This window comes from Solenopsis invicta, chromosome 1 (genome assembly GCF_016802725.1).
Source record: "Solenopsis invicta isolate M01_SB chromosome 1, UNIL_Sinv_3.0, whole genome shotgun sequence".
NCBI classification, from domain to species: Eukaryota; Metazoa; Arthropoda; class Insecta; order Hymenoptera; family Formicidae; genus Solenopsis; species Solenopsis invicta.
The window spans coordinates 11,273,148-11,290,193 of NC_052664.1; the positions used below are offsets into that span (position 1 = coordinate 11,273,148).

Consider the following 17,046-nt stretch of genomic DNA (forward strand, 5'->3'; position numbering starts at 1 on the left):
CGCGCTGCGCCAGGGTCGTCGCCGGTATCGGCCTGGGCGGCCTCATCTCGCGGGGAAAACTCCACCACGAGGTACGGTAGGCGGACACAGGAACGGTGTCGGCGCGGACAGTCCCCGAGAATTCCCGGGGACACTCGGAACGGTCTGGTCGGAGTAGCCGGACGACGAGAATGCCCGTCGCCCGGCTGAACGGAACGGATAAGCCGTGCGGTGAGAATTCCCGCCGCACGGTGCAACGGATGCGGATTGGACCTGACCGGACGCACGAGAATACCCGTCGTCCGGCTGAACGGTCTGATTGGCCGCGCGACGAGAATGCCCGTCGCACGGCTTCCGCGGATTGGATCGTCCGCGCGACGAGAATACCCGTCGCGCGACGGAGCGGATCGGAGCGGCCGAGCATACCCGGCCTCGGGGACGACGGTTTTACCCGTCGCGGGAAGGCAGGAACGAGTATGCCCGTTCCCGAGGAGGTGCTCGAGAATCCCCGAGCTAGGAGGCGCCGAGTATGCCCAGCGCGGGAGATGATCCGGGGAGATCGGTTGTTCGGAAGGATCTCTGGCAATCTCTGGTACGTTGCCCACTGCCGGCTTATATATCGTTCCGCGCGGCTGGACGCACCAATCAGCGCGCGCGGACGGGCCGGCTAGAGTGGGAGCGCTTTCGTAACGCGGCGCGTAGCGCGTCGGTCGCGCGCGGTAGCACGCGGTGGTCTTACGTAAGCCGATCGTACGCGCGTGGGTCTTACATAAGATACACGTGCTCGGCTGCGGTGCGTTCGACGGTTGATCGGTCTGGAGTGGCGGCACGGTGGAGGTAATGTTACAATTTTTTGAATTTTTTTTATTAAAAAAATGTCAATCTAACCTAAAATTCACGTATGGTATACCATATGCTAAAAAATCTCACGTATGGTAGTCACCATACCCACCATACTGGTCCTACCGCCCCTGGTTGTTACATATTTCTTATCAAGTAATCCATTTTGATAACATTAAGATACGGTTTGCGGCACGCGCGGAATGCACCTCAAAACGTAAATAAAATCAATAATTGTCATTTTGCAAATGACGCCACGTTTTCTCGATTTAAATGCAATTTGCTATGTGTTCCCGTTATTCGATCTAATTTTAATTAGCACCATCGAATTCTTCGCTATAAAAACTATAAAAAATGATATTTCTTTTACTTCTCCCAAGCACAATAAAAATAGGCATTTTTGTAACACCTCTCGTAACTTTAAAGAATACGTCTTACTATCTCTACGTCAATAATCATTCCATAGACATCTCATTTTATTATAAAGTACCAGAGCCGAATAAGCCCCACCTAACTTATTTTATTTTTTATAAATTCTATTTACAAAGATATTGAAATAAACTAAATGAGAATAAAATGTTTATTTCAACCACTCGCCAAAATAAAATTATCTTCTATATAAAACATTTTTAAGTAATCGAAAAAAAAAATTTTTTTAACTCTGACATTGGGCTTTATTAAATTCTTATGCTTTTAATAAGGCCCGAATTAAAAATAAATTGAAAATAACAAAGGAATTAAATATTACTTTCCAACTCACTGTTAAAATGATTATTAATCACAAATACGAAAGTCTTTAAGATTTATTTTACTAGTAAAACATCACAATTATTTTTAATTTTGTCTATAATTAATTAATAATTAATACTTTAACTTTAAGAAATTCTGGCTATTTTAGTGCAAATTTAGCTTATGGAAAGTTAGTATTATTGAAAATTATTATTCTCTGTTGCAAGCCACATATATAATAAAAAAAATGACAATGTCTATAACAATAAATGTACAAGTGGGTTTTATTTATTAATACATTATTTATAAAAAGTATATTTTATAAAAAAGTATATTTATTCTAAAAAATTGATATACATATTTGTTTTTCTTATAGTTAGAAAGTTGAATAATATTATAATATGTTATAATAAACCATAAAATAATGTATACTTATTAAATTTACAACACATTTTTATAAAAACGACTGATTTACCCATTTTGTTACAAGTTTTTGTTGCACTGAATAAACGTATTGCCACTGGTATTCATTTCTTATTCAGTTTTTATTTACTTTCTATAACATATCTTTTAAGTATATATTTTAAACATAAAGCGGGTTTTTAAATGGTAAATTTAAAAGTGGACCTTATTTAATACTGGGTCTTATTCGACTCAAGTACCTTATATAAATATCTTATTTTATTATATATAAATATTATTATAATTGCACTACTGAATTATATCGATAACACTGTGTGACAAATTTGAATTTTTCTACATCACAAACGTCTAAAATTTTATCTAAAGATAATTCTTATAGATTTTTTATTACTGAAAATGAATCCACAAACGATATTTTACGATGTATCACATCACATATTTGAAAAAATTGAATTTAAAATTGCCAAAAATGGCACTTTTAGGTACTTTAGAGCTAAAATAGCTCAAAAGTGTAATATGATAGAGCAATTTTATTTACGGATTCAATTCCAACAATCTAAAATCTATAAAATTCACATATTGCAAGGATTCTGACGAGCTAAAAGTAAAAACTACAACAAAATATATTCATTTTTGCTACAAAAGTTATTATAAAATAAGAAATTGTATTTCTTCGAAGAAAGCAATAAATATGGTTTATAATAACTTTTGCAACAAAAATGACTATATTTTATTGCAGTTTTAAAGACCACTTCTAAACGAGTTAGTAAATCTAAATCAACTTTTATACAAATATTTACAGAGTTTTTTCAATATATATAAAAATTTTTATTTAATTCTTAATCAACGCAATTTTTTACAAATTTGATGAGGAAGAAGCATTTATACAAATTAGATCAAAATTTTTACATATATTAACAAAATCTAATAAACATTTGTGCAAAAGTTAATATATATCTACTTGCTCATTTACAAGTTATTTATAAGAACAATCAGTGAAATTTTAATATTCTTAGTAATGTTTTTGAAATACCATACTTCCTTAATTGCTTTATGCAAATTAAAATTGATAAATTATAGTTAAAAGAAAGAAACAATAGTCTGTTTACGCAATTTAAATACTTAACTGCATATAACGATTTCTAGACTCGCTCACTACGTATGGTCAAAATTGTTAAATATAATTTGTTACAACAATGATTGTTTAAACAATATATGAAAAATTTGATTTTAGTAAATAAAAAATCAAATTTTAATAATCTAATATTATCATTGAATTTCAAGAAAAATTTACATATAAATACTGCATTATTTTCTCGTCATATCCTATTAGTGAAACTGATTCTTTATTATATTTGACAATTTTGACCATAGATTCATAATCGACGAATTGTACAGATGATTATAAGTTATAAATATATGCGAACCGTTATGATATATCCTTTCTTTTAATCCATAACTATAAATTTTGTATAAAACAGTTAATACAATATGTAAGTTTTATAGATTTTAGATCGCTGAAAACGAATCCGTAAATGAAATTATTCTATCACGTCACATTTTTTTGCTTTTTGGCTCAAAAGTATCCAGAAATGCCATTTTTTAGCATCTTTAAAGTCCAATTTTCTCTAAAATATGACATGATAAAACAATTTCTTTAGCGAATTTGTTTTTAGTGACAAAAAATCGATAAGAATCATTGTGATAATCTAAAATCACTCAGTGGAATCATTTATTTCTTTTATACCATCATAAACTAATATGTGGTTTGATACATTTCATATTTTTACGCGTTTATTTTCCAACTCTGATTCATAACCTTACTTATTATGAACTCAACCCAAGATTATTGAAGATTAAATGGTCAGATACATATTTACAATAATCATTTTCGTACAAGGCCAGGTGAATGTTTAGTGTAGTTACATGAATACATTAGCTGCGTTTTGCAGAGTAATCAGATTAATGAGCGCTCAGTGAATCTTTAATATGATTAGTTTATAAATTTAGATCTAGTGACGAACTAAAAGCAAGAACCAATCACATTAAAGAATCACTGAATGTTCACTGGTCTGCTTAATTTTCTAGTAAACACAGGCATTATTGACAAGACCGTTTCAAGCTGGAGTGCAACGGCTGCAGTGCAATCGGGCGACTGCTCCACAGGAACGACTATAAACATATCAATCAATTTTCACATTGATTATATCGTAAAAAGATCAATTGGCAGTTTATAATTATATAGATATAATCAAAGATCCGATTAATATCACAGAATATAAATATCAGAATTGGGTAAGTTAATAAATTTTTTTAACTAAATTAAGTTAAAATTGATGGCACATAAAATTTAATTACGTTAAAAGTTATATGAATAGTGAATTAACTCAAAGAGAAAGTTCGGTAAGTGTAAAATGCAAAAAAATCTGAAACTTTGTATAAGTTTAGAGTAGATGGACCTAATTACAAAACAATTTTTTTTAACGGCTGATATTCGGTTTTAGGGAGTGAAACACTCCTTTGAAGAAAATCGGTTTTTTTTTCTTTTGAAGCGTATATCGTCGAAACTATGAGAGATAGAAAAAAATGTTCTGAATAAAAGTTGAATGCTTGCAAGAGTACTTTATAACAGTAATAAAAATTTAAAAAAAAATTTTTTTCATACTTTTCCCAATCACCTACCTACTTTTTTCAAAATTTTTATTTCTTTTTATAAGCAAAATAAAATTTATTTTATTATGAGTTCAACGGTATATAACAAATTATGTTGCGACATTTTCATTTTTAGAAAATAATTAAAAATCACTTTATAAGCATATGGTACGTGCGCTTGATACTTCACGCAGCATGTTTTGTTCATATTTTTGTGTAATAAGAGATGACGAAAACATTTCAAGAACAGTCTACGTATATATTATAAAATTGCGCACATTGAGAAAAACATTTACGTAACATTTGAATATATACATATTAAGGCCAATACTGCCGAACGTAAAAACTAAATTTCAATATATAAATAATTCAAAGGATCTGCACCAAGTGGCGTTATTATGCATATTTCTACACTAATATTAATAGAGTCAGTCAAATAAAAACAAGACAGACTGTATATCGAGCATGGCGCGGGCGTTGGTAACCCTTTTCGGTGTGTTTATGAACGTGACCTCTATTGGGAATTAGGGGAGAACGGCGCGAATGTTCACCGCTGTGTCATTTGTTTGTTAGACGTGCTCGAAGTGAGGTCAGCGCGTCGTGTGCGCGTCCGACATCACTGGTATAAACGATTTTCTCGCATTCGTTTATTTCATGCAAACACACGTGCACGCGACATACTGTGTTTGCCATACACAGCAGACATTTGGGCATGAATTGCACTTTCTGACATCCCTTCTGCAGTCAAAAACCGCATCACACCTCGCTGTTCTTCTTTTCCGACCTCCATAGTGAAGTCGGACGCACACACAACGCGCTGACTTCAATTTGAACATGTTTAACAAACAAATTATACAGCGGTGAACATTCGCGCCGTTCTGCTCTAATTCCCAACAGAGGTCACGTCTATAAACACACAGAAAAGGATTACCAACGTTGGCGCCATACTCGTTATACAGTCTGTCTTGTTTTCATTTGACTGACCCTAATAATATGGGACTTTTGCAACCGAGCGCAAGTCTTTAAAACGGCTCTGATTGCTGATCCTCATTTTTTCAATAGTACTTTTATAAGCGCAGTTTACAACGAATTTCAACAAAAACTGCCGAAACAAAAACTGCCGAAACATTTAGAGAATGTCGAATTTCTAATTTGGCAAAATCTATGGTTTTAGCAGGAGTGTCTGCACATTATGATTGTAGAGTTCGGAAGATTCTGAACAGAATTATTAGCGATTAGACAAATCAAAGAGTTAAAAAATGTTCAAATGTAAAAATAAGTGTAAATTGATGTTAAAGATTATTTGCTTGAAACTTTTGAAAAAATCTCCCTTTAAGTACACAATAAATATAAAGCAATAAGTTTTTGGGATTCTAATAATAAGATCCAGTTCCTGTTTAAAACGGTTAGATTTAATCTTAAAATTATTTTTCGGAATAAGAGTGACATCCAATTACCTACATTAGATAATTTAGTATAACATTTTCTGATTGACTGTCCCAAAAGAAAAATTGCACTGTAAGTCAATTGTAACACAATCAAACGAAACGTTTTCGAAAATAATTAGTTATTTGATAAGGAATGTAATAAGATTGAAAAACAATTTAATATTTTTATTTAAAAAGATTTCATTAAACTGTTAAAAGAGTTCAAAAAAGAGAATCAAAGAATTGATTATATTTGAAAAACTATTCTTAATGATAACTCTGCTTTTATAATAAACTTCAAATATTTATGAAAAAAATATTAATTCCTAATCACGTGCATTTGTTGAGGAAGTGTTTTATATAAATAAGGAAATTGAAATAGAAAATCAAATCAATTACTCAATTGTTGCACAAAGATAAGTATATATAACACAGTCTAAGCTATAGATGCTGTAGAGTTGAAATTATTTAAAAAATGATAATTATGGCGGGGATTTCTTATCAAAAATATTCCAAAGCATTAGAGGAGCAAAAAACTCAATAGGAATAAAGAAAAATAAAAATTTAAAAAAAACTCGTATAGAAAGAAACTATTGAAATATCATATAGTATTATAGGACATTACTATATTCACTATTATTGGAAACATGAATAGTTTACTATTCAATTACTATTCAGAACTATTTACCAATAGTCGTATTAATGTAGTATTATGGGACATTACTATTTACGCACATAGTTGCTAATAGTTATTATTCAAGTTACTATAGAAATTGAATAGTGACTATTAGACATATGAATAGTTCTCAATAGTTTCTTTCCATACGGGTAAAGATTATTAAGTAAAAGGCTATGAAATAAAATAATTGAAAATAAAAAACTGCAAATTATGACTAACTAACTTTAAAATATTTCAGAAATAATTGAAAAGATAAATACACCTTTCTCCAAAGTGCATTGAAGTTAAAAAGATAAATAGATGAAAGATAAAGCTTTTCTCAAAAATGTAATAAAATTTTTATTTTATAAATACTTTAAAAATACATTGAAAATTTTATTTTGTATTATCATATTCCACAGATTTTAAAATATTTTGTTTGTAATTAATAAAAAATTTCAATATTTTTTTTTTTTATTAAATGCTCTGTTTTGACTTCAATTAGTGAATTTTTTCAAAAAGTGACCGAGAAAGATAGAAAAAGTAAAAGAATATGTTTTTTCTGTCTCACTAACAACTCTGTCTGAACCAAATGCTTCCAGAACACTGCATTGAAAAAATGTTTAACTAGCTAAAAATTTCCAGATCTAATATTATTAGATCTTTTTTAAGCTATAATACTTTAAGGATATCACGAAAACTCGTGATTTATCAACTATGAACTTGCATGAAAGCGATTATTGTAAACTCGCATTTTGTTATTTGATTTTCGACAACCTAGATCACAGTGCGTTAAGTTCGTAAAGCAAAGTTACAAGTCAAGCCGATATTCTATAGCGCGGAAATTTACAGCGGAACAATACACGCGAAATCATTATAATCACAGAAGAAGAACGGAAAGAATAAAAAAAAAAAAAAAAAAAATGACTGTAATTGGTTGCATTGGTTTCGCGCGTACCGTTCCGCTATAAATGTCCGCACTATATAGAACACCGGCCTCAGGAATAGAAAGTAACGCGTTATTTGTCTTAATGATATTAATTTTTTTTTAATCTAAATTTTTGTAAAAACACTTATACTAAAAAATAAAGAATTAGAAAAATTATTATATCAATTTAATATAAAGAAGCTTTTTTCATATGTAGAATACCTTAGAGAGTTTCAAATTTTAATATTTATTATTAAAGTCAACATTGATTACACATCAAATAATACAATTTTAAAATCTAATAATTTATTATAGCATTACAAAAAAATAATGAAAAGTGATGAACTATTATTTTTCAAGTAACGGTAACGATAACACGTTATTTTTTCATACGTTTTTTTTCATGTGTATTATATATACGTACTTTTTAAAAATCAGTAACGAATAATAATAACCTGTTTTTACAAAAAGTAATGATAACGATAACGTTTTTAAACTAACGTTTTCAACCATGCTACAAATACATGTATTAAAAAAAAAATTAGCTTGCCATTTACAAAAATAATATTAACTTGTATTTGATCTTGGTTCCTCCATCTAAGGTTGAACATTTTTTTATCAAAATATGTTTTTTTCGATATCATATAATTACGTAAAAACAAGATTTTAATATCTCACATAATTTTGGAAAAATTCAAATTTGTTATTGAAAATGGGACACCTTTATACCACTGACATTATCCAACTAGTATTATCCAAGGTGTACCGCGTGAAAACAGTTTAGGCTGCGTTCGGGAATATACACCGAGTGCTTCCGAGTATCATTTTATCTTTTTTTAGCATTTAGTGAACAACAAAGATAAAACTCGACACTCCAAGGCACTCGGTGTGTATTCTCGAACACAGCCTTAATCAAATTACACTTTCTTGCATGTGTGTATCAATAGAGAGAAAGACTCCACAGTTTGTCATTCCCGAAATATGTAATAATTTCGAATCCTCAAATACTCGGCGATATTTGAACTTTGTCAATTCATATCTCGAAAAATATCTCCAAAAATAAGTTTTACCTGTAGTATTTTGAAAAAATCTTGATGTTAGCTTTTAGAATAAAAAATTCCATAAGTTTCCATTTAAAATAAAAAAATTGACTTTAAAACCTTTCTTATTGCGATCAAGATCAAATGAGTATCGTCATTTGATGCATTTGTTGTACTTTTATATATCATACATACGTATATGGATGATTTAAGAAAGTCATGTATGTTTCTTTAATCATTTTTCCCATAAAATTAATTGGCGCAATCAGATTTCCTCTACAGTCAATTTTTAATCATTTGTTCATAACAATTAGTTGCAAACTTGATTTTTGCAACGTGTTTTTTACATCATATATACGTTTTTGCGTCGTAGATATATGATTGAATTATTTTTCTTTATGCAGTAACCTGAATTGCACAAAAAGTGGAACACCCAGCCTAACTATAAAGTACGTGCATAAAGGCTTTCTAGAGAGAAACTACACCGCAGAGATTCTCTTTCTAAATGTCCTCTATTCCGTAGACTCGTCATCTTATAGTACAGTCACCTGCAGTTTCTTAACGTTGAAACATCAACCACAAGAAATGGATACAAATATCCTCCGCAGTATTTTCATCTTTAACTCAGCAAGCATCTTATTCATGGGATTATTGATCAATTTGTTGGAATCTCATTTACCTTTATTGATAAAGAGCATATTTCTCTATGGCAAATTTGGTATAAAAACGCCTCATCAAATAGCAACAAAATTTGAAGTGCCAAAAAGGTAAATTAAAATCTTATATATCTTTTCACTACGTGTATGTGGGGGGGGGGGTAATTTACTGTAATTTAACAATGATTTATGTTATTAATTAGATATTTAAAATATCCAATGTTTACGTGTATATTTTTTATCTAATAATTAAGTTTTAACAATTTAAACCAATTTTTCAGGTGGTTTAAACATTTTTACATTGTTTGTGCACCAGTACTGACTATTGCTCTTTGTTTAATTTTGTACAAATATCTTTGTAATGGATATGTACCTGAAATTGTGTTAACATTATCAGACATGTTATTAGGAGCATCAAGAAAACCATTAAGTATGTTTATTTTAAATAGTTTTTAAATATATTTATCGAATGTTATTAATTTTATACTTATATAGATAGATAGATAGATAGATAGATACACAGATATATCATTTTTTTAGTATCAGCAGAAGATGCAATTCTGGCTCTTGTTGTTTACAATATACATTGCTGGAAAAGAGTATATGAGACATTTTATGTTAATATATTTAGTGATCAGAAAATAAATATATGCATTTATTTAATTGGATATGTACATTATATTGGACTGACACTGTGTATAATAGGTGAAACTGAAGGATTTGTTAAAGGTATGTATGTATTCGAAAATGTATAAATATTAAGTTATTTGAGTTAAGCTTTAAACACACCAATCCCGTAAAATACATTAACACATTTTTGAGCCTGGGAGACTTTTTGAACTTTGAGAAGCTATAACTTTGGTTCCAATCAAAATTTTTCAATAATCGTTTTTTTCACACAAAAGTTTAAAATCTCGAAAATGTGACTGCGTAATCGCGCAATATTATCGAAAAATAACTTATTGTGAAGTTATAAAAAAAAGCATTTAAGCATAAACGAAAAATTGTTCAAAAATCCACTTTTCCTTTAAAAAAATCATATCTCCGCAACAAAAAACTTTTAAGGACTTTCAAATACGGCGTTTCAAAGCTAGAGTCATACTTTCAAAAAAATTATGTCACATTTCTATTAATCTGTAATAGTTACACTTCCAAATAATAACATAATGGTCACATGTGGTCCACTGGACCCCCTTGCACAAAATCAGTCGCCATTTGCCAGCTTTTTGATATTTCGTCGCAAAAATTTTACTGGACATATCTTGAGGTTTATTCTTTATCATTTAATAATTTTTTTAAATTAGAATTTAATATAATGAAAAAAATACAAATAGAAAAAACTGCAAAATTTGACTTTTTTACAAAAATATTCATAAAATTTTTAATTTTTGAGATAATTCAACAAAAATTTAGGGGTTTATTCTCAAGATAGTATACTTTCAAATAAATTTGATGAACAAATTCAAATAAAAAAATTACAAAATTTGACTTTTTACAAAAATATTTATAAAATTTTAATTTTTCAGATAATTCAACAAAAATTTAGGAATGTATTCTCAAGAGATTATACTGTCAAATAAAAATTAGTTTCATAGGTTATTCGATTTTGAATGGTCTGTGTACCCTTAAAGTTAGAAGAACGCGTGGGGTCTTTTGGATCCCGGGTGACCATTACGGGTTAAAAAATATACTTAGGTAACAAGGCGAATATGAAGTATTTTTGATTAACTCAAAGTGTCTAAAATTGAAAATTGATGTGTTTGATGATATATTTTGGATCCTACGCAGAAGTCCTTTTTTTCACGGCACTATAGTATTTTAACTTTAGATAGAGTAACATACGCGTACGGATCTGTTTGAACGTGTTTTGTCTAGCAGTTTTTTTTACATAAGATTACTCAAAAAAGTTTCACTCATACACTATATGAGCCATTGACTCTAATAAAACTTTGCTGCCGTGCCGTCCAAATTCTAGTTGACCAAAAAAGTTGATCAACCATATCAATCAAAAGAGATTTCAAACTTTTTTTATGTCCTCGTCCAAACCTCCTATCTCATTTCGTCTTCACACAGTACGCGTTCGAAACTTCATGTGGGGTCTCTCAACCCACTTATGTGTTTAAGGGTTAATTACAATGTTGGATAAAAATATTAACATAACACACAGTGCTTCTATAAAATATTATTTTCAAAAATAATAGGAGTTAACTGTTTTTCTCTATAAAATTTTTGTATATTTTAATAATAAAATTTTTGTATATTTAATAATATATTTAGTATTGATATAATGTATTTAAAAATAAAGATTTGATTTTCGTAACTAGCACTATTTCTTGCAACTCAGTCAGAAACTAACATAAATAAATGCCACATAATCTATCAATTGTGCCAAAAAATGTTATCCCGTTTTCGGGACACATTTTTAATTTTTTTTTTTTGTAACTGCCTTTATTAATGTTAATTTCTATAACATGTAATCATATATAAAAAATTAAATAGAAGAAAATTAATTAGTTAGAACATTAATATTTTACTACCGTTCTCTTTAGATATAAACTATTTTATACGAGCAATCGCATTATGTCAATATTTATATCCATTACTGTATTATAATGGAAAATAATAATATTTAGTGTATATCTCATAATTTTCTTTTTTATAGATTCACATGGAGATGTGTTTCTCCACAAAATCACACCTATAAAATTAGTTTGTGCGCTTATTTGTTTATGGTCGTCATATATGCAATTAAAAACCAATTTTATTCTTGCAAAGTTGCGTAAAAATACGCATGGTGACATCGTATCCCTTGAACATAAAATACCATCTGACGGTCTGTTTAAATATATAGCAGGCCCATTGCAATTATGCGAAATACTTATATATTTAATGTTGTCTGTAATTCTTTGGCGAGCTTCTACATATCATTATGTTACTCTTTGGGTTATAGTAAATCAGGTAAGAAATAAATTATTAATAAAAATCAATAAGAAATATTATATTTCCTTTAATAAAACAGAAAACGGGAAAATTAAATATATAAATAATCCTTTTTAGGTGGAATGTGCATTTTTGTCTCATCAATGGTATCGCAAGACATTCAAAAATTATCCAAAAGAGAGAAGGATTTTAATTCCTTACGTATGGTAAATCTCTTTAAGATATACATGATTATAGTACGATACAATTTTTAAAAATTTATATGATGAAAACAATATGACTCAATATTTTTTGTAATAAGCATACTGAATAAATAGGTTCAATGAATTTTATCCTTAATTTAAATACATATTTCCATGTACTACTTCCGTTTTATTATACAATATTATTAAGTATGAATTCTTTTGTGTTACATATACATAATGAACATGATACAACATTTATGTAACAATATAACTTTACCCTTTATTTGTAAAAAAATCTTCCTAGCTTTGTATTTCACATCAAACTGCCAAAAATTCTTCGCTCAAATGAATATATCCATTTAATTACTTGAACAGTAAACTGAAACAGACAAATTATTCTTCCCTGGGATACGAATGTAATAACAATTCTTATAAATATTCAAGCATGAAGCATGATGATATTAAAATTTTTCAATTTTTTAAATAATATCATCATGCTTCAAAATATTAAATTTTTGCTTATACATATTATATATATATATATATATAAAGATTAATAACACGTACCTATATGGATAGCCTTGAGCTTTGTTCCTAAATATTGATAGAAGGAGACTAAAGAAAATTGCGACTAATCCTGCACCTATCACAGCTAGTATTTTGCGTTTTTTAACGTCTCCTTTACGAGCTGCAGCTTCAGTCATTAAGATCATTCCTAATACCACTGCTCCATCTTTTTGTATGTAATTAAGGTCCATATCGTAATATAAACCCTATATTAACCTAATTTTTTCATAATTTTATATAAATTGATTTTTTTCATGAAATAATTTTTAAATATGTTAAAAGGATACTCATAACCATGACAATATAGGTTTCAACTATGAACTGTCCTTGAGAAGATCCATGAATATAAGCTACATTGCCGTTTGGTGATTTATGAATAAAAGGTGGTCCTCTGATATGATTCCACATTTGTCCAGAAGTCATATTTATGGCGAAGAACTGGAAGCAAAGTAATATTATTTATAATGACCACTGTTATATAAGTTAAGTCGGCTATAATTCAGGATGAAAAATTTTAGAAAAAATTTTTTCAGTTAAACATTGAAAATATTTTTAAAAAATAAATTTTTATAGTTCAAAAAATTAAATTTGACAAAAACAAAAAGTTTCTTAAAATCTGGTGAAAATTAATTTTTTTAATTATAAATTTTATACAATTTTGGTACTTAATAAAAGATTATAAAATATGTAAAAAAGTTATAAAATAATAATGATGTTGATTTTGACAATTTTTTATTCAATATCTTGAAAAAATTTACTTAGATAAATACAGCTAGTTAATGCAGCAATGATTTAAACAAAAAGAAATAATCAAAGAAAAATATACTTACTAAAGCACAGAATCCCCAGAGATTTTTGTTATAAATAAAGTCTAAGTTGTTACGTCTGAGATACAGGCCACCTGCCACAATAACCACAAGCATTCCTAATCCTACTGTACCAGAGTAATTTGGTGGTCTAAATACTCGGATCTATAATTTACAATAAAATTAAAGAATTGCAAAAATATAAAACATATACATTAGGTAACAGATGTTAGAACAACTTAAATTCTCTAACAAGCCTATTGTAATAACTCATAACAATTCATATCATCTTTGCATAACTTTTACTGTACATAATATTAATGTAATGACAGTACAACAATAAAGAACTATCGTTGAGTTACAGAATAGATTTACATAGTCCTATTTATCAATTTTTTTTGCTTAAAGTTAGTTGCCTTCTATATATAGAATAAGTTACATACATTATAGGAAGCACCTAGCATTAAGCAAAAAAATATTTTTAATGCTTTGTATATAATAAATGTGATATAAGGCAATGATTGTGATAATGGGTGCTTTCCAATTATTTAATACATCTTGACACATATGTACACAAGAATGCACAAAATGTAACTTCGTGCACGATTTAATTGGAACAAAGTGTGTATTAATGTGTACAATTTCGAAGAGTTAGGATTATTTTTCAATGCCATGCCTATGCCTTAGCATTTTTTTATTCCTAATAATGATAGAAACTGCGTTTTCATTTCAATTTCATTTATAGTTGCCGCTGTTAGTAACTACTTAATTGGACTAAAAAACACAAGCTTATACAGCTGATTAGTAGCACTCGAGCTGAGTGCATATGTGTAGTGTTATGTCGACGATTACAGCAATTGGAACATAACTTGTCACTGTGTACACGAAAGTGTCTATGAATATTGCAATTGGAAAACACTCAATATCTACTACCTGAATATCTGTACGTTCACCAATCCATTTCGCTATTGCTTCTGCACCAAACCCCACTCGTTGAATATCCATAGTATCGGCAGCTTTTGGTTTACCTTTAGGTGGGAAATGCATGTATACTGGAGCAGTATTTAATTTCATCTACAATAAAAAGATTTTTCTATTAGTTGCTGTAAATATACAGTATAACACCTCCAATTTTCTTGTAATACTATAAAATTTGTATATGAAAATTGAGTAAAAAAAATGATATTCTATGGCTGTAAAAAAAATAAAAATTTTCTGCTTTAATTAAAAACAAAAATTAATTTCTTATATAATTTAAATTATAGCACAGAATAGTTTGTGAATTAAAACTTAGACTTTTTTCATTCTTTTTAGATTGAAATTGAAATTTAACATTTTTTTAAACACAATAACTGATAGAAACTCACTAATGAGCATACTCAGGTCATTTTACAGCTATAAATTATCATTTTACTAATTATGAACTTTAGAATTTAAAAATTGAAAAGCAATGATTTTCTTTCTTAGAATCCTACACTCACAAATACACAAAGTTACAGAAAAAACAGAGCAAACAGCATTATAGTGCACATTTACCTTAGTTACATCTTCTCATGTGCTTATATTTTTTACTTACCAACCGAAAGACATCTGATCCTTCATCAAAATCAATAGAGGCAAAGAACAACTTGTTAGAATACAATGGAGAATATCGGAAGGAATTAGCCACTATTGTAAATTCATCGTTAGCATGTCTAAAATTATAATCAAGTTATTAAACTGGCTTTCTCCAGTGGCAACTTATTCAAGTATAAACAGTCAGCTTACCTGCAAATTTGACATTGCCTCTGAGGCGCCATAGCAGTAAACATGACTATAACAGAATAATTCCTTGGAGGAGCTTTAATGTATTGTTTAAATTTCGACCCATTAAATTTCAATACAGATTTCTTCATAGCCATCTCAGTCAGTTGCTGCACGCGCTCTGCCAAGGAGGTTCCTTGGTTCTGCAAAAAGAGAATATTTTAAAATTATTTTGGAAGCATATGACAGTTGGCCAGCCAAAGTGGAGTGATAAATGCAAGACATTTGTCCTCACGTTTTTCGTTCTATATTGACAGGTGACATAGCTTAAAACGGAAAAGAGAACCAGCGCGACATAGAGCTTATATTTCATCATGAATCGAAGGATGATATGCTATGCAGAAATTCACAAAAACCCGGAGCTTCACCGGCAACGTATCGGTCACTGAAAAATCATATAGACGACGATAACGTGCTCGCCCTAATTGGTTCGCCGAGTACACGTGGCACTACTGGCACTCATCATGCACATATTCTACAAATATTGAAACTCGGCGAGACGCCAATGACACAGTATAAGAAGGAACGGTAGGTTCACTCTGACATAAGTCCAGATCTATAATTAATATTGTAAGCCTTAAGTTCTGGTCTACAATAGATGTAATAAGCCTTAAGCCGTAAGAAATTGACCAACCATGAGCGATTATTTTTCTCATATTCAACTATAATTGGTCAATTTCTTACGACTTACTACACCTATTGTAGACCGAGGCTTAAGGGCCTTGCACATGAAATGCATAACAGAGCATAAGCGTAGCATAAGGCCTCTGGACCAATGGGAATTTTATGTAAATTAATATGGCAACTTTATGCTGGATGCTCATTGGCCCATCGGTCTTATGTTATGCATTTCATGTGCAAGGCCCTTTAGTAAGTCTTAAGCCTTAAGAAATTGACCAATTATAGTCGAATATGAGAAGACAATACGTCGTATGTTGGTTCCATAATCTGTAAGCCGCAAAAATTGACCAATCATATAGCGTTCTTGACTGCAGTGGGTTTTAACCCGGGTTCGACGCCATTTGCCGGAATCGTCCAATTAAAACGAATTGTCTGACGTTCTAATTGGACAATTCCGGCAAATAGCGTCAAACTTTGGTTAAAACCCACTGCAATCGAAAACGCTAATAATTGAATACTCTCCTTAAAGGGTTTTGCACATGAAATACATAACATAACATAAGCATAACATATGACCGATGCACCAATGAACATCCAACATAAAGTCGCCATATTGATTTACATAACATTTTCATTGGTCTATCGGTCTTGTGTTGTGCTTATGTTATGTTATGCATTTTATGTGCGAGGCCCTTAAAGGCCTTGCACATGAAATGCATAACAGAGCGTAAGCGTAGCATAAGGCCTCTGGAGCAATACGAATCTTATGTAAATCAATATGGCGACTTTATG

At 30.2% G+C, this 17,046-nt stretch overlaps 2 protein-coding genes across 5 annotated transcripts; one reads left to right on the forward strand and one right to left on the reverse strand.

Annotated features, from left to right (window-relative positions):
* The first annotated feature begins 706 nt into the window (after positions 1-706).
* LOC105208040 (polyprenol reductase) lies at positions 707-12,599 on the forward strand. 3 transcript variants are annotated; one of them, XM_011177773.3, is made up of 8 exons: positions 756-816; positions 4,060-4,266; positions 9,081-9,125; positions 9,200-9,443; positions 9,614-9,762; positions 9,873-10,061; positions 11,995-12,290; positions 12,390-12,599. In XM_011177773.3, exons 4-8 carry the CDS (start codon positions 9,262-9,264, stop codon positions 12,480-12,482), a joined length of 909 nt encoding a protein of 302 aa, XP_011176075.2. In that variant the 5' UTR covers positions 756-816; positions 4,060-4,266; positions 9,081-9,125; positions 9,200-9,261; the 3' UTR covers positions 12,483-12,599. The 3 variants fall into 3 exon arrangements, with proteins under 3 accessions (XP_011176076.2, XP_011176077.2, XP_011176075.2); XM_011177774.3 differs by lacking the exon at positions 4,060-4,266 and having other exon boundaries at positions 707-816; XM_011177775.3 differs by lacking the exon at positions 4,060-4,266 and having other exon boundaries at positions 735-816; positions 9,081-9,443.
* LOC105192826 (tumor suppressor candidate 3) lies at positions 12,589-16,236 on the reverse strand. Of its 2 annotated transcripts, none has more exons than XM_039454065.1 (8): positions 15,869-16,233; positions 15,598-15,776; positions 15,407-15,524; positions 14,764-14,904; positions 13,855-13,995; positions 13,312-13,462; positions 13,025-13,190; positions 12,589-12,836 (listed from the first exon to the last, which is right to left on the reverse strand). In XM_039454065.1, exons 1-8 carry the CDS (start codon positions 15,947-15,949, stop codon positions 12,821-12,823), a joined length of 993 nt encoding a protein of 330 aa, XP_039309999.1. In that variant the 5' UTR covers positions 15,950-16,233; the 3' UTR covers positions 12,589-12,820. The 2 variants fall into 2 exon arrangements, with proteins under 2 accessions (XP_039309999.1, XP_039310003.1); XM_039454069.1 differs by having other exon boundaries at positions 12,624-12,860; positions 15,869-16,236.
* Between the last annotated feature and the right edge of the window lie 810 nt (positions 16,237-17,046).